Source organism: Periophthalmus magnuspinnatus, chromosome 24 (genome assembly GCF_009829125.3).
Source record: "Periophthalmus magnuspinnatus isolate fPerMag1 chromosome 24, fPerMag1.2.pri, whole genome shotgun sequence".
Taxonomy (NCBI): domain Eukaryota; kingdom Metazoa; phylum Chordata; class Actinopteri; order Gobiiformes; family Gobiidae; genus Periophthalmus; species Periophthalmus magnuspinnatus.
The window spans coordinates 4,056,757-4,080,096 of NC_047149.1; the positions used below are offsets into that span (position 1 = coordinate 4,056,757).

General features: G+C 39.4%; 2 protein-coding genes across 3 annotated transcripts in view; both read right to left on the reverse strand.

The window, feature by feature from the left end:
- The window catches only part of sobpb (sine oculis binding protein homolog (Drosophila) b), a 66,012-nt gene that overhangs the window by 35,524 nt on the left and 7,148 nt on the right, over positions 1-23,340 (reverse strand). For both annotated transcript variants that reach the window (XM_055232218.1, XM_033991395.2), the window contains exons 2-5: positions 14,217-14,346; positions 10,463-10,666; positions 8,015-8,166; positions 25-120 (exon numbers count right to left, since the gene is read on the reverse strand). In XM_055232218.1, the coding sequence (XP_055088193.1) occupies positions 25-120; positions 8,015-8,166; positions 10,463-10,666; positions 14,217-14,346 (582 nt within the window). The remainder of the gene's footprint in view (positions 1-24; positions 121-8,014; positions 8,167-10,462; positions 10,667-14,216; positions 14,347-23,340) is intronic.
- The window catches only part of LOC117393204 (microtubule-associated protein futsch-like), a 299,761-nt gene that overhangs the window by 11,470 nt on the left and 264,951 nt on the right, over positions 1-23,340 (reverse strand). The gene's annotated exons all lie outside the window — the stretch shown is intronic.

Consider the following 23,340-nt stretch of genomic DNA (forward strand, 5'->3'; position numbering starts at 1 on the left):
CACATTGACGGTACAGGGACTTACTCGTGCGGAGCTGGGGGTCTTCAGCACCAGTCTGGGCGAGTCCTCGGAGTGGGGGGGCTGTGGGGAGCGCTCACTCTGGAGGTCCTCATCTCGTGCCTGAACAAAAACAGAGGAAACGGTATTCAGCAAGTGCAGCGTTAGCATGAGCATCCAGCCAAAAACAGAGGCAGAGGAGCAGGGCGCTGGAAACTGTTTACTGATGTAGTTAAAGTGCACATGACAGGTTTTCATTATTAATCAAGTGGCAGTTCGTGGAGTAAAAGTTGAGAAGAAAAGTACAGAAATATAGGAAGTAGCTCTGAGAATACCTCTATGTACAGTATGTCATCAACACGGAAAATTCCATCCAATACAGTGACGACATATTCTTGGCAGTTTAAACCTTCATTTAACAAAATAAAGGTGTCATTTATTTTTCTTTGTCAAATCATAACTATTGTGCAGGTTTTGGCTCGTTAACATTATAGTTGCTCGGTAACAGAGATGGAATTACGTCTGTGTATGTCATATCTTCTCCTCATGTTCAAACTGAGGAGGCTGCTGATTCTGCTGCTTCGGAACCATAAGTCAATGTATGAGCAGTTGGACAGTTGATTGGTTGTGAAAAAGGCTGACACAAGAATACTTAGAAAATGTATTTAGTTACAGAATACAGAATGTCTGCGTTTTGTAATGTATTCCGTTACTTAGACCAAGCAGAGTACTATATTCTGAATATTTACAATACTTTTACACCAAGTAGCATTATATTATAGTGTAAAAAACATGACAAAGGATTTAAAAAAACAACTTTGTTTGTTGCATTGTTTTTTCTTCATTTATCACTGAAGAAAAGTCATCGTCACAAGTGCTATGTTGTAGAGTATTGAATATTGACACAAACTTTCAGTGTTGCTAGCATCTAAAGAATGCTTGTTTTATACATTTTACTGCTGGTACTACTACTATTATTGCTATTACTTTTACTATAAGCCTACTACTACAAGCAAACTACTACTACTACTATGACTACTACACAACCAGGTGAAGTTACAGACCCGACATGAGGAGAGGTGACCTGTTTCCATGTTTTTCTAAGGTACTTTAGAGCAATATATATCAGAATGAGATCAGTTTAATACCATGCTGTAATATTAAGGCAAATTAATAACATCCCCATTGATACAAGCAGATGGCACATCCTCTACCAGAAAAATTATGGTTTTTTTTTACATTTATTTCTACAGGGAGAGCCCAATGAGAGCACTCAGACTCTCCTTTTCATGGGCGCCCTGTTCAAATATAGAAAAATACAAACAAAAAACAAACAAAACACATAATAAGTCAATTTGAAACACTAAAAACAGGAGCAGGTGTGAGTATGCAGCTTTGTCACCTGATTATTAAACTGCATTTGTGGCAACAAAGTATCATATTTTGCTTGTCCTTGAAATGGCATTTTTTCCCCATGTCATTTCTGGTGCGGCTACTCCTTGTGATCTTGTATTAAATGTTCCCGTATCAAAAATATTCAGTCTATCGTCGTAATCCCTTATAAATACAAATTTTATACAGTGTTCTTTTCTGACAGACAGCGACGACCAGCCTACTTTTTCATAGAGTTTCATAAAGAACAGTGATGGGTTTTAAATTCAACACCTGTTATGAAACAAAGGCCTCAGTGAAAGAGTGTCTAAAAGTTTAAAGTAGAACCTGAAGCTTCATGTACATTATATCTTTATAATCCAGTACAGAGTTGGTTGCTTCAACAATTTCTTTTCTGTAATTCAATGGAATACAATATTTGTTTCTGTAATAAAATGATCACTTTGATTTTAAACTGTTACATAAATCTGAGATATGTTTTTTAAAGGATAATTTTATCAAACCAAACCCCAACATATTTATAGGTGGTGACTCTTTCGATCAACGTACCATTTAGTGTATACATTTATAGCTTCCGCATTACATTTTTAGTTGCATTCAATAATAATTTAAGATTTTTGATTGAATTTGGGATTTCATAAAAATTTTGCTGCAGTTTTAAAATCAGCAGAGGGAGCACTTGCATACAAAACAGCATCATCTGCATATAAATGTATGAGGCTTTCTCTTAAATTGCAACTAATGGAATTTATATAGTAAAAAGTAGGGGGCCCAAAATTGAGCCTTGGGGCATTCCTTTGCTTAAAGTTAAAACATTTCATTTAAACCCACGGCTACTACTGCCTGGGTTCTGTTTGAAAATAATTTTGGAACAAATTGCATGCAGCATTGTTAGATCCAATATGCTCCAGGTGCTTCAGGAGGATTTGATGATCTCTGGAATCAAAGCTTTCAAATCAATAAACAGAGCTACACAATCTTGTTTGTCATCAAGGGCTGTGAAAATGTCATTTAAAACTTTTGTGGTTGCAGTAACAGTACTTTGCCCTTTTCTGAAACCTGAGTTTGAACCTTTAAGGATCAAACTCAGGTGCACAGATTTCATATATTGGGTTACTGCCATGGCGACTTAGGGTTTTGTGTTTTTTTTAGGCCTCCTCCCAAAGATCCTGCCATCAAAGTTCTTACTCATTTTTATCTTTCTCATAAACTAGTTCAATAAAAACAGCTTTGCAGTGAAATGAAGCAGCCCCGAGCTTACATAAAGAGAACAGAGAAGGAGCAGCGGAGGTGACCGGTTGGAACCTGTCTAGAACGTGAGAAGGGCGATCGTCTTCCATAAACAGGCCTGTGCGGACTGCTTTGTGAGGCTTAGGTTACAGCAATGTGAGCGCTGGAGAGAGGGGCACTATCAGATCCTCCTGTGATTTGAAAACACACACACATAGCACTAAACGGCCTACATTTAAATATGTGGAGAGCAGACAAGCTAACAGCAGATTAGCTACTGGGTCATCAAAACAAAAACATTTAAACTAGAGCTGAACGATTTGAGGAAAACATCTAATTTGCAATTTGTGATTAGACGTTTGATTTATGTTTTAATAATAGGATTGTGTTCAAGGTTCACATTTTAAACATGTCCAGAAATGAAATCTGAACTGACAAATTAATACAAGAATTACATTTCAGAACATGTTTGTACAGATCTAAACTACAGGGTTAGACGTTTGATGCAGAATAAGGCCGGTGAGTTTGTTTGTGGAGGAAAAGATGGCACTTCAAAAATAGCAGCCTTTTTGTTTCATAATTGCATCCATTCAAATTGCTGTTGTATTTTGAAGACAAATTATAATGGATTTTTTTTTTTTTTTCCTCCAGAGTGCCGTGGTACCTCTGCCAGCACCACCTCTGCCAGCACCACCTCTGCCAGCACCACTGTACTCCACCGCCTGCAGTCTGAGCTTCTCCCTTTACTTGGAATTATTCGGAATACTTGTGGCCACTGGACCAGAGCGGCACTGCGGGTCAGAGTGAAAATGCTTTTTGTATTAAATAATAAAGTGCTTTACTCGCCACAAAACAGGAACTGCACTGTTAGCATGCTAGTTGTTGTTTTACCGTATGGCAAGTCTGCTCAAAACTCATTGTGGTGAATAATTAGGATGCTCAGAATGAGAAAGGCAAGTGGGGAATAAATAGCAAGACAGTAACACCAATAATCTGCTCTTATCCCAAAATCTTCCTGGTTTGTGAGACCAGGGTTTTCAAACTCAAATTCACAGTGGCCAAAATTAAAAACTAACACAAATTCACAGGCTAGACTCAATATTTATTTAAAAATTGACTGCACCTGACATGTAATGTTTAACCTCTTCATATGGAAACAAACTTTAAATTTGCTTAAACACAAAACCTGGAACAACTCAAGCTTGATATTACAAACATATGAGACATATATGAAATAAAAGACACATCAGTAGTATTCATTTCTTATTTAAATTAATAAAATAAATTATGTCTTTCTCTGCAGCAATTAATTTGGCTCAGTGGCTTTGTTGCTAATGAGCATCTACAGAAAAGGAGAGGCGCTTGCCAGTCTCGACTTCAGCGTACTAGTAAAGCATTCTGGGATTTGTAGTATTAGTGGTACATGTGCGATATACCGGCAGGCCACCTCTAATGCACATTTGATATGATCTCACAGGCCAAATATAATTACACCATAGGCCAGATTTGGCCTCTGGGCCTGAGTTTGACATATGTGGTATAGACCATAAAGAAGTGTGACGCGCCCATAGCGTTCGGTTTTAACCAAATGAAGCTCATCAAGGATAGCAGTTATAGCGTCTAATCTGCAACCCGGCCCATCTTTGGAAATCTGAGTGCAAAACTAAAGACCCAATCAGGAGCAACGCTGTTTAAGGTACACGCCCCCTCCCATTCGCACCACTGGTTTGCCAGGAGTGGCTGTCAATCAACCTGTTGCTAGTGTGAGCGACCTTGAGGAAAACAGTCATTGGATTGGTCTGTTATCAATGTTCATATCTTAATTTAGAGAGAAAATAGTGAAATAAAACCCCAGCGTCATGTAGAGTGGGTTATTACAAACATTTTAAGACCAAGAGTAAATGCTATTCAGTTATTTAATACAGATGGGGCAGATAAAATCAATATTGTTAAAATGCAGATATATTTCAAAATAGTGAATTCTTGGGTCTAATCACTGAAAGAAATCATTAGGTTCAGCATCTGTGAATTTACCTTTGAGTTATGTCATGGCAAAATACGATGTTATCAATAGGAAAATCTGTCTCTTGCCCCCCATCTGGGAGTATGACATCATCAAAAAAACATCGATCGCTACAGATGGGGCAAAGTGGTCTGAATACATGCGAATAATGACCTACTTGTAACACAAAGTTTGAATTAAAGTACTACAGATGAATAGATTTCCAAATGTATCTTCCAAGTTTATAATGTCTTGGAACTTGGAATATTCTAACAATGTTGACAACTTTCAATATTTATCTTAGAAAATTACATTTGAAACCAGAAACACCATTTGCGGATGGATATGCTTTTCCTTTTGCAGCCTAAATGCAAAGTGGAAACATTCAGCGGTCATTAAACCAAATCTGATCCTCTTATGTAACACAAGGCCAAAATAGACACAAATATTTATCATTTAGAGCGACCAGGGAGCGAAGGGAGTCGAGCGTAATGCCCCAATACAATCTCACGAAAGCACACGCATTGTCATACGGCCTGGATGGGACCAGTGTTCTAGGAAGGGCCTGTAGATTGTTGGAAGAGGAGAGGAGTGGGATTCACATGAGAAACCTGATGCGGCCGAGAGGAAGGAATGCGCTGAAAGTGGACCCTGCCCCAGGCCTTTCAGCTCCGACAGGAACAGACAAGCCCACCCCAGGGCCCTCCTTTCTGGGCTGGGGAGGCTGCGAATGTGGGTAACACCGGGGTTAGTACTGGGATTGTGAAGCTAGAGTACTTAAGTGATGAGATAATGTTTGATCATTTTAACTTGTGTTTTGTTTAATATGTGCACATTTGAGTAATCCTAACCCTCATTTAGGCTGTGTACCGCTGTGTTTTTAAAGTCTATACACTTTCATCATGGGATTGTAAAGTGGTGATGTCACTTCCGGGTCCGACCAGCGACTTTTTGTGCCTTATTCAGTTACTTTTAAAAGCGTTTGTTTAACCATGAATTGTATCAAATATGCTAAAAAATGAAGTAATAATCTATCATAAAAAAAGGAATTAAATTTAGGAGCAGCGTTATAAATTATGGTTAGGATTAGGTTTAGGTTGGGATTTGGTTAAGGTTAGGAGCAGGGTTAGAAAGTCAGCTCTGTCTGTCTACGCACAACTAACTACGAATTAAACTACAACACAATGTAAATACAAATAAAATGCTGTGTTATGATGTTAAACTACTAAATACAGTGCGAACTCACCCTTTCACACACCCTTTCACACACCAGTGTACGCAGACACCGTCATGCTCACTGTAGCAGAGCCTCATCAATGTTTACAATCGCATCTGTTTTCTTTGGCTTTAGCTCAATAATGTCCCGTATCTTTGTTCGATACACGATATGTTTAACACAGCCACACAGAAAGAAATCCAGAGGTGTGATATCTGCTGAACGTGGCGCAAACAGATCTGATCCATCCCTTCAATCAGGCAGTCTGTAAATGTTTGACTGAGGAACGCACAAACATACAGACCCCAATCTGATTACAGACTTTTATAACAACAGAGTACAATAAAACAAGTCTAATGAATATATCTTATCACTTGTCTTTGGATTGTTACCATATTTCACCATATTTCAACATTTATTTGTTTAAAAATGTATTCAAAAAAGTCCATTATCTGTGCATTATATAGGACCTTAGGGTTACAGTGACACTGATGACTACACCCTTCAACAAGAGGGTTATCAGTTCAGTTCTCAGTATTAAATGTATACTTTCACTCCAGTCACATCAGTTGTCTGGTAGTGTCAGGAAGGGCATCCAACATAACAAAACCTGGTATCTGTGCTGACTGCTGGTGATATAAAGAGAAGTTAGTTAGCTCAACCCATACAATATTTATCCCTGGTCCAGGCTGGTTTTAAGCTGTTAAGTCTTGTCTGGCTGCTGTTCCTGGGAGTGAAAAATGACTCCCTGATCTGTTGGCCTTTTAGCGCCTCTTCTCTTTGTGAGGGAATAAAGCGTCTGTGGTATAAACATGAGAGTGTAAGAGGAGCCCAGAGTCTGTCACCGGCCCTTTAAACACCGAGGGTCACTTTAACAGAGCCATCCGGTCCTCATCCGGTCGTCCTCACCTGGTCCTCATCCTGTCTTAACACGGTCTACATCCAGTCCTCATCCGGTCCTCATCCAGTCCTCATCCGATCCTTATCCAGTTCTCATCCAGTCCTCATCCGGTCCTCATCCTGTCCTCATCCAGCCCTCATCCGGTCATCATCCAGTCCTCATCTGATCCTTATCTGGTCCTCATCCAGTCCTCATTCAGTTCTCCTTCGGTCCTCATAAGGTCTACATCCAGTCCTCATCCGGGCCTCATCCAGTCCTCATCTTGCCCTTATCTGGTCCTCATCCAGTTCTTATCCAGTTCTCCTCCGGTCCTCATACGGTCTACATCCAGCCCTCATTTGGCTCTTATCCGTAATATCTCATTTAGTCCTCATCGGATCCATATCTGTCCTCATCTAGTTCCCATCTTGTTCTCATTTACTGGATGAGGAGTGGATGAGGACTAAATGAGACCATCCAGTTCCTATACGGTTCTCATCTGGTCCTCATACTGTCCTCATATAGTCCATCCAGTTCAGTCTTCATGGGGTCCACATCCGGTTCTCATTCAATCCTCATCTGGTCATCATTCGGTCTCTATCTGGTCAATAATCTGGTCCTCATGTCGTAGACATCCGGTCGTCTGCCGGTCTTCCTCCAGTTCCTATCTGATCCTCACCCAGGTCATATATGGTACATCTGGTTCATCTGGCCCTCTGCTGGTCCTCACCAGAGCTTAGCCTTTGGTCCACTGTGTTAAAATAAAGCATGGGGATCCCTGCTCTAGAGTATGGGACCGGCCCTATAGTTTTTGTCTGTCAAATCTCTGCAGTTTATGAGCAGCACACATCTGTCAACTGCAGAGGACTTTTCCTCTCAAACATCATTCAGAAGCTAATAACTTCTTGTGTTAGTTTTTTCTTTCTCTTTTACTTGTAAACCGTCATGTTTGTTTTCCTCTGGTGAATCAGTCTGTCCATACCCATCAGAAGTCCCAGTCCCAGTGCTTTTGGCCTTTGCATTTGGTCTTTACTAGACAGGCAATATTATTATTTGTATAAAATCTGAAGTACAGGAGTTGGCCATGTGTGTATGTGTGTGGCAGCATGTCTTGGCAAGAAGAAGAAAAGACAACACAGATTTTTTTATTTTTTATTTTTTTTAAATAAGCCTCTAATTTAGTAGGCTACTATTATAATTTTGGCATACTTGTTTAAACACCTCCCACCCAACAGGGTGTGTTTTAGTGAGTACAGTAGGTCTTTTGTGTGTACTTGTAAGAGTGTTGTGTTCTCACCTTGTTGCGTTTGAAGTAGGCTCGTCTGCAGGCGGCAAAACACTTCTCACTACAAAAGCTCTTCAGCTCTGAGCCCATACACAGAGAGTACCTCTTCACCCCCTCCTTCTGACACCACACACACACTATGTGGACTGCTGCGGTGTCCTCCACTGTGGACAGAGGGACAGAGGACATATGAGACATATGAGACACCATACACACACATAATATAGACGCTGCTGTGTCCTCCACTTTGGACAGAGGGACAGAAGACATATGAGACACCACACACACATAATATAGACGCTGCTGTGTCCTCCACTTTGGACAGAGGGACAGAAGACATATGAGACACCACACACACACACGATATAGACCACTGCTGTGTCCTCCACTTTGGACAGAGGGACAGAAGACATATGAGACACCACACACACACACACGATATAGATGCTGCTGTATCCTCCACTTTGGACAGAGAGACAAGGACATATGAGACATAAAGTGTCAGACACCACCACACATTGACACACATAATCTGGACAGCCTGAGTGTCTTAGCTATGGACAGAGATGGAGGGAGGTCATATTAAATAGGAGATAGAGAGGAGCCAAAGAAAAAGGGACAGCTACAGTGGTCCTGTTCTGTGCTGACTTAATTATTTTGATTTGAATTGTTATAACAATGGAGCTTGTCCATTTTCAGGACTTCAGATCATTCAAAAGGTATATTGAATTGTTAACTGCTATGGCAACGGTCCTCCTTTTTTCAAAATGCTGAGACCCATGTATATACAGATTAAAATGCTGTGATGAGTGCAGGAAGATTATGAACAATATTTCATATTTAAAGGCCCATATTACACTAGTTTCTAATCTCTGTTATAATGTTGTTTCCTCATCACAAACAGACCTGGAGTTGTGTTTTGTTTCATTCACACATGTTTAACACACAAACTCTGCAGATTTAGGCTGAGTTCTTCTCAAACAGAAAACACTCTGTTCCACCTTGTGATGTCATATGGTAATACAGGAAGTGCTCCACTGTGTTTTTAAACTCCATACACCCTCATTAAGATCATTTGGATGATTTCAACCCTGGAATTGCCCATCTGTACTCAACTAAAGGTAAAATGTAGCTGCCTGTGTAAGCCCTCAGTCGTCCAGGTACTGCTGGACACTGCCTTATATCTGTCTGACGGGAGGAGATAACTACACTGAAACTAACACACCTGTTTGTTTATAGTTTCTGTTTATTGGCTAGGTCTATTGAGCTACACTAAGAATGAACTGTGCCTGGGTCAGATTTAGCATAGTCATTCAGGCCCCTAATGGGTGCTCTCACACTTATTAGCATACTGGCTAGCACTTTTGTTTTCCTTGCTTTGATTTAGATCTGAGGATGGAGTTGAGATGGAGACACTCACTGCAGTCTGCAGGTGAATCAGTTTCTGTCTTTAAGTATTTGCAGGTTTGAAATAGACGGGAATTTCATGCTGACTGAAAATCCTCTGAACCTTTTCAGACCAACAGCTGTGTGAGGAATGATTACACATTTTCTCCTCGGTTCTGATTCTCTGTTGTCTTGGTGTTTTTTTTTAGCTCTCTTTGATCTGTTGAAGACAAATATTTAATATCCACAAGTAGACAATGCTTTTGCGTGTGTTTTTCACCTTCAATTTACAAACACTTTAAGACAGAAACTGGTTCACCCAAAGGACAAAACCCTGAGCCACAAATAAAGTAATGTGGTCTCCATTCAGTGTAGTGAAGAGTGCAGTGAACGGAGAAAGAAAACTGCCACTCTATAGGAGAATGTACCAACACTGTCAAGAGAGCTCCTTGGGACTCCAGTCTGCTGTACATCTCCATCTCAAAGCATCTAACCACTCCTTTGAAGATCATGAGGTTCAGATCTTAACCAGAGAAAAGAAATGGTTTGAGAGGAGAGTTAAAGGAGCTATTTTTGTTAGGAAAGACAATTTCAACAGGAATAGGGGCCTTAGACATCATCTATCTCCTATTTATAACTCCATCCTCAGACCTAAAGCCAAACAAGGAAAACAATAGGGCTAGGCAGTATGCTAATAGGTGTGACAGCACCCATTAGGGACCTGAAAGATAATGCATAATATGACTCAGGGACAGTTCAGACTTAGTGTTGCTCAATAGTAAAACTGTAAACAAACAAGCGTGTCAGTTTCAGTGTGGTTAGCCCCTCCATTTAGACAGATATAAGACAGTGTCCATCAGTAATCTGACCAGAACTGAAGAAGCAGCTTGGAAGAGCGACAAAATGTCTTCTGTCTAAAACTTTTGTCCAGCTGACAGAATTGAATAAAAAAATTATTCAGACATGTGTGAATGAAAGAAAACAGCGAGGTAAAAACGCTCAAACCCGGCTTAAAGCTCACAAGAGTCAATTTTGTGTAATATAAGACCTTTCATTTTTGCCATGTCCCAGTACCTGCAGAAGGCTTTATGAGTGGCACTATGACGGGGGCGCTCTTGAGCTCCTTGGGGGTGGTGAGGGTGGAGCTGGTGGAGGAGGACGGTGAGGACGCAGGGACACTGGACACGTCTCTGTTGGACACGTCTCTGTCCACTGGCTTCACGGACAGCACAGACGGGACACACACTTTGGATTCTTTGGGTTTTGGCAGCGAGTTTTCTGAAACACAGGAGGCACAGGAACAACAGATCAGTGACTATAAATCATTCAGTTTAAGAAAACCTGGAGGTAGTGAGAGATACTTGAGGAAAGGGGGGCGAAGTGTCTTGCCCAAGGACACATCAGCTGTAAAATGAAAAGCAGTGACTATTAAACATCCAACCTTTGTATTAGTATGGCAAACATTTCAGAGTTTAATGCTTATGTTCATTAGGGTCCAGTAGAGCCTATACATACTCGGATACTCGCAGCATGTAACAGCACAGTCTGATTTACAATAGGCACAGACTAGGAGAAGCGTTCAACTGCACAGGGTTAGAAACAACCAGGAAAATTTTAAACATGTGTTTGTATGTTTACTCATTTTAGATCAGCAGTGATGCCAAACTTCGGCCTCTCCGTCGATCACATGTTGTTTTGGTTCCATAGACTGTATATATAAATGGGCATAGCTAACCTGCTAGCTGTTGCGTTACAAATGGGAAGTGATCATGTGCGCGCTTCAAGCTCCATCAACTCTGGCTCCAGTTCACTTTCTATTGAAAAACGGTCACCCCTCCCTCTGTAACTGCTACTGTCAGACTCATCAATTTGGTCTTAAAATGTTTGTATTCACCCGCTCTACATGATCCTGGTGTTCTTATTTTTTATTTGGCTATTGTGTCTGTATGAACAAGGGTCGTTACCTTCAACAGCCTCACTATTGATTGGCTCTTTGGTTGCTATGATACTCGTGGTCAGAATTCCAAACATGTAACTCGGCTCCAGATTCACCCCTATAACTGCTAGCCTCGACGAGCTACATTTGACTGAAGTCGAACGCTATGTTTGGTCCACTATGTTAAAGTGAAAGTGAAAACTACCAGAGCTTCAATGTGTTTATTTGTGCTGTGAAAAGCAAATACCTTGAGAGTAACAACACTGTATAACATGTATTTATAAGGGACTACTTTAAAGACTGTATGAATATCTCACTTGTTTGTTGAACTTTTAATACAAGATCACATGACTGTATACGTCTAAGAACTGGCCGCACCAGAGCTGAGATGAAAAAAAGGACTTTTGGTTAATTTACTTCCCAAAAATGGCATATTTCAAGGATACACTGGTGCCACATATGCACTTTAATAATCTGATGACATTTACATTCACACCTGCTCCTGTTTTTAATGTTTTATATGGACTTATGTAGTTATATGATCTTTTGTGCGTGTTTTGTTTGTATTTTTCTGTATTTGAACAGGGCCAGCGGTAGAAGAAGTACTCAGTTTTGTTATTTAAGTACAGAAGTACAAGTAAGTAGAGATCCTAGAGTAAAAAAGTACCACATGTAAATATCGACTTAAGTAAAAGTATTAAAGTAAATTAAAGTATCTGTTTAAAAATGTACTAAAAGAGTAAAAAGTAAAAGTATTTTGCACAGATTTTCAGATCTAATAAAGCTTCAAATGTACTGATTTTAGTAATGATTTGTGCTGAATTTTGTTCAACAGAAACAACTGAATCAATAGTTTGGTTTTTTTCAGCTGTTTTAATTTGTATATTTTTATTTGCTGAAATTATCAACATGCTAAAAATAAACCCTCAGACTTTTCAGCAGGTCTCACACAATAATAAAAAAATACTTTTACTTTTTAGTCCAGTTCAAAAATGTAGTGGAGAAAGTACAAATACTGCTCTCAAATGTAGTTAAGTAAAAGTAAAAAGTATTCGGTTTAACATCTACTTAAGTACAGATACCTAAAAATGTTACTTAATTACAGTACTTTAATACTTTTACTTCGCTACCTTCCACCACTGAACAGAATGCACATGAAAAGGAAAGTCTGAGTGCTCATTGGGCTCTCCCTGAATAAAGATTTTTTTTAAAAATCTAATAGTACTTTGATTTGAAGTCTCCACTCCTCACCTTTAACCCGAATCTACATTACCCTGATACATGTACGTGATACGAGGCTGCACATATCCATATCTGCTGCAGCTAACAGCATAACCGCTGTGTGCTATCTGATCCTCGGGGATATTTTTACAAAAACAAAAGGCCTCTGTATTTGAGTGAAACGTGAGCAGTCTTCAGGCAAACTAGTGCAGTGAGTCACAGTCTGCTGAAGCTAACTCCAGACCTGCCCCCTGTCCGGCATCTGTGTCCTCTGAACATGTCCCCACAAATACTGCAGTACTGTCCTCTGGGTAGAGCAGTGGCGGTGGAAGCGCTCAATGTTGTTACTTAAGTAAAAGTACAGACACAGAGGTAAAAAGTTACTCAAGTACCTGTTTAAAAATGTACTTTAAGAGTATAAAAGTAAAGTATTTCACACACGTGTTGTTAATTTGTTAAAGTGTTAACTGTAGTGATATTGAATTAAAAATGTATACATATATTTTGGTCAGCGGTCACAATACAAACCCATTTCTTAATCCAAAGTTACACCTACAAGGAGCCCTCGAAGTAAACATCACTGGTTGAGTGGTCAGATACATTGACCCACAGGTTGGCGGTGCGATTCCATCTCTCACAGATGAATGCTGTCGTTGTGTCCTTGCGCCAGACACTCAACCCACCTCGCCCCCAGTGTCTGTGTACACACTAGGAATGTGCGTGTGAATGGGTGAGTGTTTCATTGACCTAAAGTGCTTTGAAGGTGGAAAAGTGCTATATAAAAATGTGACCAATTACCATTTATTTATTTAAGTGTCTTGCCCAAGTGCACAATGACAGCATAACTACCACTGTATATTCACTACTACTGTCCACGCATGTACATGATATTAACTGTATACGAGCTGGATAATATCACAATATGACATTTAATTTGGATGAATACTAAGTCTACCCACCAGAAAACCTGTAAGTGCAGCTACAGTTGAAAAAGTTACGCAGTGCACATGAACTCTTCATCACCACTTAAATAAAAATTGGAGAAGGAAGTACAGAGCAGAGGGCATGTTCCGGTGGTGGTGAAAACTGGGGTAGATATATAGATTGTGTATATAAATGGATATAGTTAACCTGCTAGCCAAAACGTTCCAAACAGGAAGTGAGTATGGGTGCCCTTCTGGCTCCAATTCATTTTCTATTGCAAAACTGATTTCTAAATACGTAAGTTGGCTCCAAATTGGTCCCTATAATTGCCAGCCTCGGTGAGCTTCATTTGACTGGAGACGAAAGCTACAGGGGACGTCACACTCACTTAAATCACTTCTTTATACAGACTGTGTATAAAGAACTACAGTATACTACTATATAGAGCAATGACGTCTTGAGTACAGGAGAATAAAGATTATTCAAACATGCATGAATCACTCCAAATACAACTTCAGAGGGTAAATGAGAAGAAAATAACTATAACATGGTCGAACAGGTCTGATTTAAATGGCCATAACTGACATTATACCTTAATAAATGATTTCAAACACCATGTACTTACTAGTATTTTAAAATCCCATTTAAACTCTACTTGAAGCAGATTTGTTTTTTAATTATGCTGATACCAATATCTAGGTGTGATATTGGAGCAGTATGATAAAGCGTATATATGGAGGCCGGTACCTTTTAGCACAGACACATGCTGGCGTCGCTCGCGGTAGTTGCGGATCTCGTTGGCCTCGGACTCCCGCAGTTCCACTTTGTCATAGCCGTACCAGCCCAGCAGCTCGTTCATCGTGCTCTCGGCAAACGTCTGGAGAAGAAGAAAAAAACATATCTATAAATTTGAGAAACTAAACATAGACACTCACATGAAATGAAATAAGCTTTAAAAAAGATGCAATATTGTTCAAAACTGACAAATTGTTCATTGACTTCCTGTTCACAGCTGCAGAACTGACCCTGGAACAAGCAGCAGATTTTTATTTACCTATTTTTTTTCACACACACATTCATACACCAGTGTACACAGACACTGGGGATGAGCTGGGTTCAGTGTCTTGCCCAAGGACACAATGTCAGGATTCAAACCAGCAACCTTCAGATCAGTGGACAAACACTCGCCCATTGTTTTTGTTTGTTTTTTTTAATAATCACAAACAAGTACACAGCATTTTTTCTCATATACTTTAAACATTATTTCAACAAAATAAAGGTGTTTTCTTATATTTGTATTTGTCATATAATAATTTCTGTGTACATTAGAGGAGTTGTTGTACTTGTTGGCAGGTAACAGTTATGGAACTCCCTAGAGTGATGTTATGATTTCCAACCAGGAAGTACAATTTTAAAACTGGGAAAGGAATAGTAAATACTTCAGCAAACAAGCCATGAGGAAATATAACAGTACGTGTAAGTATATAACAGTATGTGTAAATATATAAAAGTATGTGTAAATATATAACAGTATGTGTAAATATATAACAGTATGTGTAAATATATAAAAGTATGTGTAAATATATAACAGTATGTGTAAATATATAACAGTATGTGTAAATATATAATAGTATGTGTAAATATATAACAGTATGTGTAAATATATAACAGTATGTGTAAATATATAATAGTATGTGTAAATATATAACAGTATGTGTAAATATATAACAGTATGTGTAAATATATAACAGTATGTGTAAATATATAATAGTATGTGTAAATATATAACAGTATGTGTAAATATATAAAAGTATGTGTAAATATATAATAGTATGTGTAAATATATAACAGTATGTGTAAATATATAAAAGTATGTGTAAATATATAATAGTATGTGCAAATATATAACAGTATGTGTAAATATATAATAGTATGTGTAAATATATAACAGTATGTGTAAATATATAAAAGTATGTGTAAATATATAATAGTATGTGTAAATATATAACAGTATATGTAAATATATAAAAGTATGTGTAAATATATAATAGTATGTGTAAATATATAACAGTATGGGTAAATATATAACAGTATGTGTAAATATATAACAGTATGTGTATATAACAGTATGTGTAAATATATAATAGTATGTGTGTATGTGGGCTAAAAGAGTATTTAAATTATAAATAAAATATAAACAACATTATTAATGTAACAAAGTTCACATTTTCCCCTCATTCACATATGTGTGCTTTTCTTCTTTTGCCTGAGTGTGGATTACAGTCAAGCTGCAGGTTAGCATGTTCAGCAGAAGGGAGAGGAGTTTTGCTAACCTTAACACTCTATGCTACGCTACAGTTAGCCTCCTGTACCCCCTGGACCCATCTGACCTCCCAGCATTCCTCTGTCCACTAAGGGCCCTGTGGTCAGTCAGACCCAGAGCTGACGATGACCATGTGCTCTCATCATTCAGCCACTAGAGGCAGTACATGTGCTAGTCGGATTATTATGCTGGATGGCACACACTGTTTACCTTATCTGGGCCCCACACCACAGCCAACAGTTCAGATATCACACTATGGTCAAATGTAAAAGGTTTATGATTACGATTATTTACACAATAAATAAATAAAAATGTTGTCTGGAAGAGTTTTTATCATTTGCAAATCAGGAAGTAATGATGCTGCGCAATTAGCATGCTGGTTTTTGTTAGCATTACCACGGTGGAAAAACTCTGATCTGGTCTGTGAGTTGTAAAGAGCCCTTATAAACTCATCATGGTGAGTAATTAGGATGCTCAGAAAGCATAAGGTAAGTGAGGAATGACTTTGAACCACTGTGAAACGTTTTAAATGAACTAGTACTGTTTTTCATGTTTTTAAGACAGTAAAAATCAGGTACAACGCCTTTAAAGCAACAGTGTGTAACTTTCTGGAGGTCATGCGTCACCTCAATGAAACTACAGCAGTAGAAAGTTAAAACCATACTTCGGAACATTCTCCATGGAGATAGATACGTTTTATGTCATACTGAAGATTATAGCCAAAGGAACAACATTTCCATGGAAACGAGCAAAGCAAACACAGTCAGGTTTGTGGAGGTGCAAGCCTGCTCAAAGTAAGGACACATATTTTGTTTTGTTTTTGGTTTTCAGTGCAATAAACACAACCAAAAATGGGAAAAAAGCATTTATTTTAGGCTAGTATACACCCATGGACCACTATGGAACCTACCTGGACGACTGAGGGATTACACAGATATAAGACACATGGGAATAGAAAACAAAGTACTGTGATTTAATGTTGAAAATCATATTGTCTTGTCTACATAAAGATGTTTTTATTATCATCGTGGCATCAGAATCAGTATTGAGTATCGAGTCTATTCCGTAGTACTGAAATCGAGTGTGAAATTTTAGTATCGTGACAACGCAACTTGAAACATCCTTATATGGTAATATATGGTACAAACCACATATGGACCCCTCGCCACAGTCTGAGAACCCCTGCTTTACCACTTTGACACAAAAGTTTCATTGTTTTGCTTGACTTTCTGTGATCAAGGCACTGAGAGCATCAAAACAAGCTCATATTTCTGACATGTGAGCCTGGTGCAGTTTGGAGAGAGTGGAGAGAGTGGACACTGGAGCAGCCTGTTTGGAGCGGGGCATTTCCGAGAATCGTGTTAGCTTAACTCTGGCTCTGCGCGGTGTCCGGTGTCCTGCTAAGGTTTCAGCCGCTCCACGGGTCGGGTTGCACACAAACACAAACGCACACATGTTGGGTTTACATGCTTTTTGGGGATGTTACATTGGCTTCTATTAATTTCCTGGAGACTGATTCTAACCGTAAAGTGGACCTATTGTACAAAATGGACTTTTCAGAGCTTTGAACCATGTTATCGTTGTATTTGGAGTGATTCGTGCATGTTTGAGTAATCTTTAATCACTTATTTTCAAGATAGCACTTTGCCGATCAACTGTTACATGGCCACTGCACTGAACTTATTTCGTTCTCCAGTTTTATATTCTTAATCGGTGATGCACGTAGGATTCAGCAGCGTCGCGTAGTCACAGTCCATAGGAGGTGCCGACAGCTCTGTGGTGATGACGTCAGCTCCCATTGGGCAAAGCAGTTTTCTAACACAAAAATCAGATTTTTTTAGCACAATTTTGCATGCTTTTTTTTTTTTTACAGTGTATGATCGTGCGTTGTGTTGTGCGTCCTGATTGGCTAAGGGGCTGTAGACCATTGTCCATCAGTCTCCTCCGTGCCGTGTCTCCTGTGCAGTACAGAATGTGTTCAGACAAATTTACATAAATGCTGGATCGCAGTGTGACTCTGAAGTGCTCCATGTTTTCAACTTTTCTTCCTGACAAAACCCACAATATCGATAAAACATTTTGGACCGACAAAGACGCTGACGAACGTTTGAACTTTGAGAGAGTTTAAACAAGAGAGAAATGTGAGAAAATGTTAAAATAAAAGTATAAAGTGTGTGGTGAGGGGTTTTACAGCTGCAAAACATATAGAATAATTGTACAAAATAAAGCTGATACTTCACGGATTACACCTATTGCGGGTTATTTTTAGAACATAAACCCCGCGATAAACGAGGGACCACAGTAATGTGATTTAAAATGTGCAAATTATAACATAATGATCCACGGGTGTCATAGATTATAACTATAGAGCAGACACAAGCACAATATGTCTGATTTAACCACAGTCGCTACTATCCTAAACTTTTTTACTGTCTTAAATGTGAAAAACAGAACATGCATTCTGAATATCCAAGCCCTTTTACAACTTTCAGAGACTAGAGCGAAGTAAAGCTAATAAGAACTAGCATGCTAACGGCACACATCCTGATTATCGGACAATAATGGCTCATCCTCCAGCTAAGGTAGCACTGACCAAAATCCTGATCTGGAGATGGGAGTTCGGGCACTGCTTCTGACACTTTACAACATCACGGGTTAGGATGGGTCAGATGATAATTATTTTTCTTTTATAAATAACTAAGACTAATTTTGAACTGTAACTCTAGTGTTCATTTATAATTAGCCTCACATGAAACACACACAGACGTTGGCAATATCCTAACGTGTCACCTGTTGTTTCTAGCTCCATGGAGACAAGCAGGTGACACCACCAAGTCAGTTATGGGTCAGAGCTGTGGAGAAGCGACCTCGATAACAATAAGAATGCTAAAAACACCTGTGATTGAATACATGCAAGAAAGAGGTTTACAGGTCCTATATTATGCAAAAGTGACTTTAAGTTATAATGTTGTTACCTCCTCAAAAACAGACCTGGAGTTGTGTTTTATTATTAGTCTGTTACATCGCCAAACCTCAAAATGCTCTGTTCCACCTTGTGATGTCATGAAGTGGTAGTTTTCAAGTTAACAACCTCCTTTTACCTTTAGTTGGGTAAAAATGGGCAAATCCAGGGTTGAAATAATCCAAATGATTCTAGTGAAGGTGTGTGGAGTTTAAAAACACAGTGGAGCACTTCCTGTGTAACCCCAAGATGACATCACAAGGTGGAACAGAGTGTTTTCAGTTTTGAGAGAAGAATGGTTATGAGGAAACAACATTAGAACATATCAGAAAATTGCGTAATACGGGACCTTTAATGTACATTCTGATTAACATTCTAAGCATAGCAATAACATCTCCATGGAAACAAGCAGGTAATGGACCCTCCACCAGACGCATACATCACATAATGCACCTTTAATAACATTCACAATCGTATATTTTTCTTTTATCAGTGAAAACGGGGCTGCAAGATTCATCGCAAACAAATCGAAAACGCAATTTGAATAGACGCAGTTAGCAAAAGTACAATCATTTCCTATCCTTATTCTACATAATAAACTGCTATCCTTGGTCTGTTCAGATGGGGGTGATTGACAGGTGGATCAGCCAATCAGGGACACTCATGGCCCATCCATATCAAAACAAATATGTCAGCTAACGAAAAAAGGACAACAATATCACAAAGGAATGAAAAACATGCCAGAGACCAAAGTCTGTTAATGATCTCCGTGTCACTGAAATAAACAAATCTGATTGGACGATTGCATTTGATCTGGCTTGAGATACGACGGAGGGCGTGGGGACCAGACTGATACACCGAGATATCATTCTTCACCCTGTAGTTTAGATCTGTACCAACATGTTTCGAAATATGATTCTTGTATTAGTTTTTCGGTTCCTCCTTGAGTCTTTGTGCCAATTCTCTTGGGTCTATTTAAAAACGTGAACTTTGAACAGAATCACTTTATTAAAACATAAATCACATGCCTAATCGCAATCACAACGCTTGTCAGAAAAATCACGTTTCGATATTTTTTCCCCATATTGTTCCACTCTGGAGTCAGGCTATGCTAGTTAGTAATTGAGTATTTCATATCCATGTAACTAACACTTCCACCTCTGCTGCTGCTCTGGGCCTCTCCACAGACGCTCTCCACCCATGCCTCCTCTGCGCGGCGGGCTAGCTCACCGCTCGGCTGCACCCGGGCCAATGTGTGGGCGCGCGGAGGATCGGGTGACGCTAAATCTGCCCCAGCGTGATTAAAGCACCGGATCGGGTGTCTGGGTGCTCTGCAGGCTCATGAGGAGGCAGAGGAGAGCAGGGTGCGGGGTGTGTGTGTGTGTGTGTTTGGGGGGTTGTGTTGAAACAGATGTATGAGAGTGACTACAGTTTGGAGCTGGGACTTCCTGTGTGTCTGAGCGCTGACCTTTGACAAGCTAAAGACGTAATGTCAAACTTGAAGGCGCTGTTGCTGAAAAAACAAAACGAGTTCAATTTAAAACCGTTCAGGCGTACTCTTCACTTTCTGAACGCACTCCGAGCATCGTAATTATCCACAGCGATGAGTTTATAAGCGTTTTACACAACTTTCAGAGGTAAGGGCAGAGTTTTGATATCACCGTAGGCTAATGCTAACACCAACTGGCATGCTAACAGAGCACTTCCTGGTTCTTGGACAGTTATAAACATTTCATTGATACTTTGCAGTGACATCAGGTCAGGTTTGTTCATGGCGGAATGTTTAGCTGTTACCATGGTGACACAATGCACACATTAGAAAGCACTGGCCAAAATGTTTTAAAATGGTCTGAAAACTCAAGAAAAAACACAAAGTGGATTTTAAAAACACATTTTCAATTGCCTGTCAACAGTTCAAGCGTTTATGGACCCAATTAGGTGTTTTAGGTGAGAGTGACTCACTGAAAAACTGTTGGCTAATGCTAGCTAGCTAGTGACTGTAATGTTATTTGAGTGGGACTTGTTTAACAGGGGAAAAATATCTCACTTTCTGTAGCTCCAACTAAATAAATTCTTTCTGGTCAAATTGAGTTAAAACAAAGCTCAGAATGAAGTCTAACAAAGCCTCAGACAGAACTGTGCCAACAGTTAGCATCACAAGGAATGTTGATGAGCAGATCAGCTGCAAAGTATCAATAACCAGATACAGACAGTACACAGAGGACTTATTTTGACCTCAAGAGCTGCTTTCACGGTAAGGTTAAAGATAAAGTACACTTTCATTAGACCTACATTAAAAAAAAACATATTGATGTATTTAATTATGCCAAATCTAGTGATAAAGAAGCTCAAACTATGAATGTGTCATTACAGGTACAAATGCACCGATGATGATACCAATATCGATACTTTGGCTTTAAGTATCTACCAATACCTAATATTAACCAATAACAAAAAAAAAATGTCTTGCAGCTACAGAACAGCTGTGTGGATAAAGTGCTGATTGATGTAATAAGAATATTTACACATTAGGGCCTAACCAGGATATCCACTGAATCAATATCATGGGACCAATACCTGATACTGCAAAATTACCTAGATTGGCGACAATATCCAATAACAGTATCACTATCGGTGCATCCCTCATTTGATCCCTCTCAAACCATACAGAAAAGTCTCCTTTCATTCCAGCCGATAGTACAGATGCATGCCCTTAAAAGTACTGAGGTAAAAATAAAATGTATCCACTTTAGAACGTGCTTAAGTAATCTATACCGAAAAACTGTTCTTAAGTCTAGTACTTTTGCATTAGTACTTTGTGTTGTCATCCCTTCTGGTTGAAATACGATCTGATTTTCATAATTCTAGCCTGAAAACCATGGCGAAGTCTGTGTTTGTCTTGTATTCTCATCAGAGCTGTTCAGAGCAGCCTGGGCTCCGGTGACCCTCTAGTGTTTCCATGACACCCGATCTCCTGCCATACTCGGAGACTTAAGATACTCTCCCCAAACAGAACGACGCAATACAGCGCTTCAACGAGCTCTGTCCATAGACTGTGTAAAGAAACGGACTGAGGGAGTGCGACGTCACCCACAGCGCTCAGCTTCAGTCAAATGAAGCTCAGAGTTGGAATTTTGAGTGCGAGTATCATAGCAACCAAACAGCCAATCTAGAGCAAGGTTGTTGAATGTAATGCCTCTTCACTTAGCAACGCTGTCAATCAAACCTGTTGCTAACGCTAGCGGAAGCGACCTCGGGGAAAGAAGACATCTAGTTTGTCTGTTGTTAATGTTCATATTTTGATTTATGGACAAAATAGTGAAATAAAAACCCCAGGATCATGTAGAGTGGGTTAATACGAACATTTAAGACAAAAACGAGGAGTCTGATAGCAGCAGTTACAGTGTTTCAATAGAAAGTGAATTGGAGTCGATGGAGCTGGAAGTGCGCAAGTTGCAATTTTTCTCCCCGGCAAAACCCACAATGTCGATGAAATGTTCTGCACCGACAAAGGCGCCTACGAAGGTTTGAACTTTGAGAGAGTTTAAACGAGAGAGAAATGTGAGAAAATGTTAACGCCCGTGTGAGAAAAGTGTATAACGTGTGTGGTGAGGGGTGAGTGGTTTTATAGCAAAAAACATAGAATAATTGTAAAAAATAAAGCTGACTACTTCACGAATTTCGCCTATTGCAGATAGAATTATTTTTAGAACGTAACCCCCGTGATAAACGTCTGATCGACTGTCCAATGTACCACAAGTCTTTTTTTTATGAGTCACTGTAGTTTAAACAGAGCTGGAGGTCAGAATTTGCCGTTTAACTGTCAGATGCAGATGTGTTGACCCAGTTTATGGTTAATATCTCTGTAATTACCGGAACTATCCACAAAGTTCAACGTCTTCTCTGTCAGTTTAAAAACACAAGTGAATTAATGTTTTCACAACAGCTACAGAAAGTGGTGCCATTGTTCAATCCCAGTAAAATAATATGGAGTAGTATTGTTACTTTTTGGCTGCTCTACACTCAAGACTAGGAATGGGACGATACTGAAATTTTGCGTCACAATTATCATGGCCAAAATAATAATTATATCACGATAAGCATTCAGCATTCATCTATCAGAGCTGGAATCACACCGCCAACTTGTGGGTCAGTGGATATAACCGCTCGACCGATGATGTTTTTGTCAAGAGCGTGATTCAAACTGCCAACTGAGCTCTTAAGTGAAAACAAGAAGAGAACATTACGGATAAGTAGCCTTTTTCTGAATATTCTGGTGACATTATGGTGACTATTTTTGTTGGCGATTATATAAAATGTTTGCAGTGACTCACTCTAGAGCTGCAGTGACTTACACAGAGTTTGCTTCCAGCAGTTCTAACTAGTGCGAATTGTGTTACAGTGTCCATGAGCAAGACACTTCAACCACTTTGCCTACTTCTGCTACTACTACTACTACTACTACTACTACTACTACTACTACTACTACTACTACTACTACTACTACTACCAGACTAGGACCAGATCAAGACCAGACCAGAACCAGACCAAGACCAGACTAAGACCAGACCAAGACCAGACCAGGA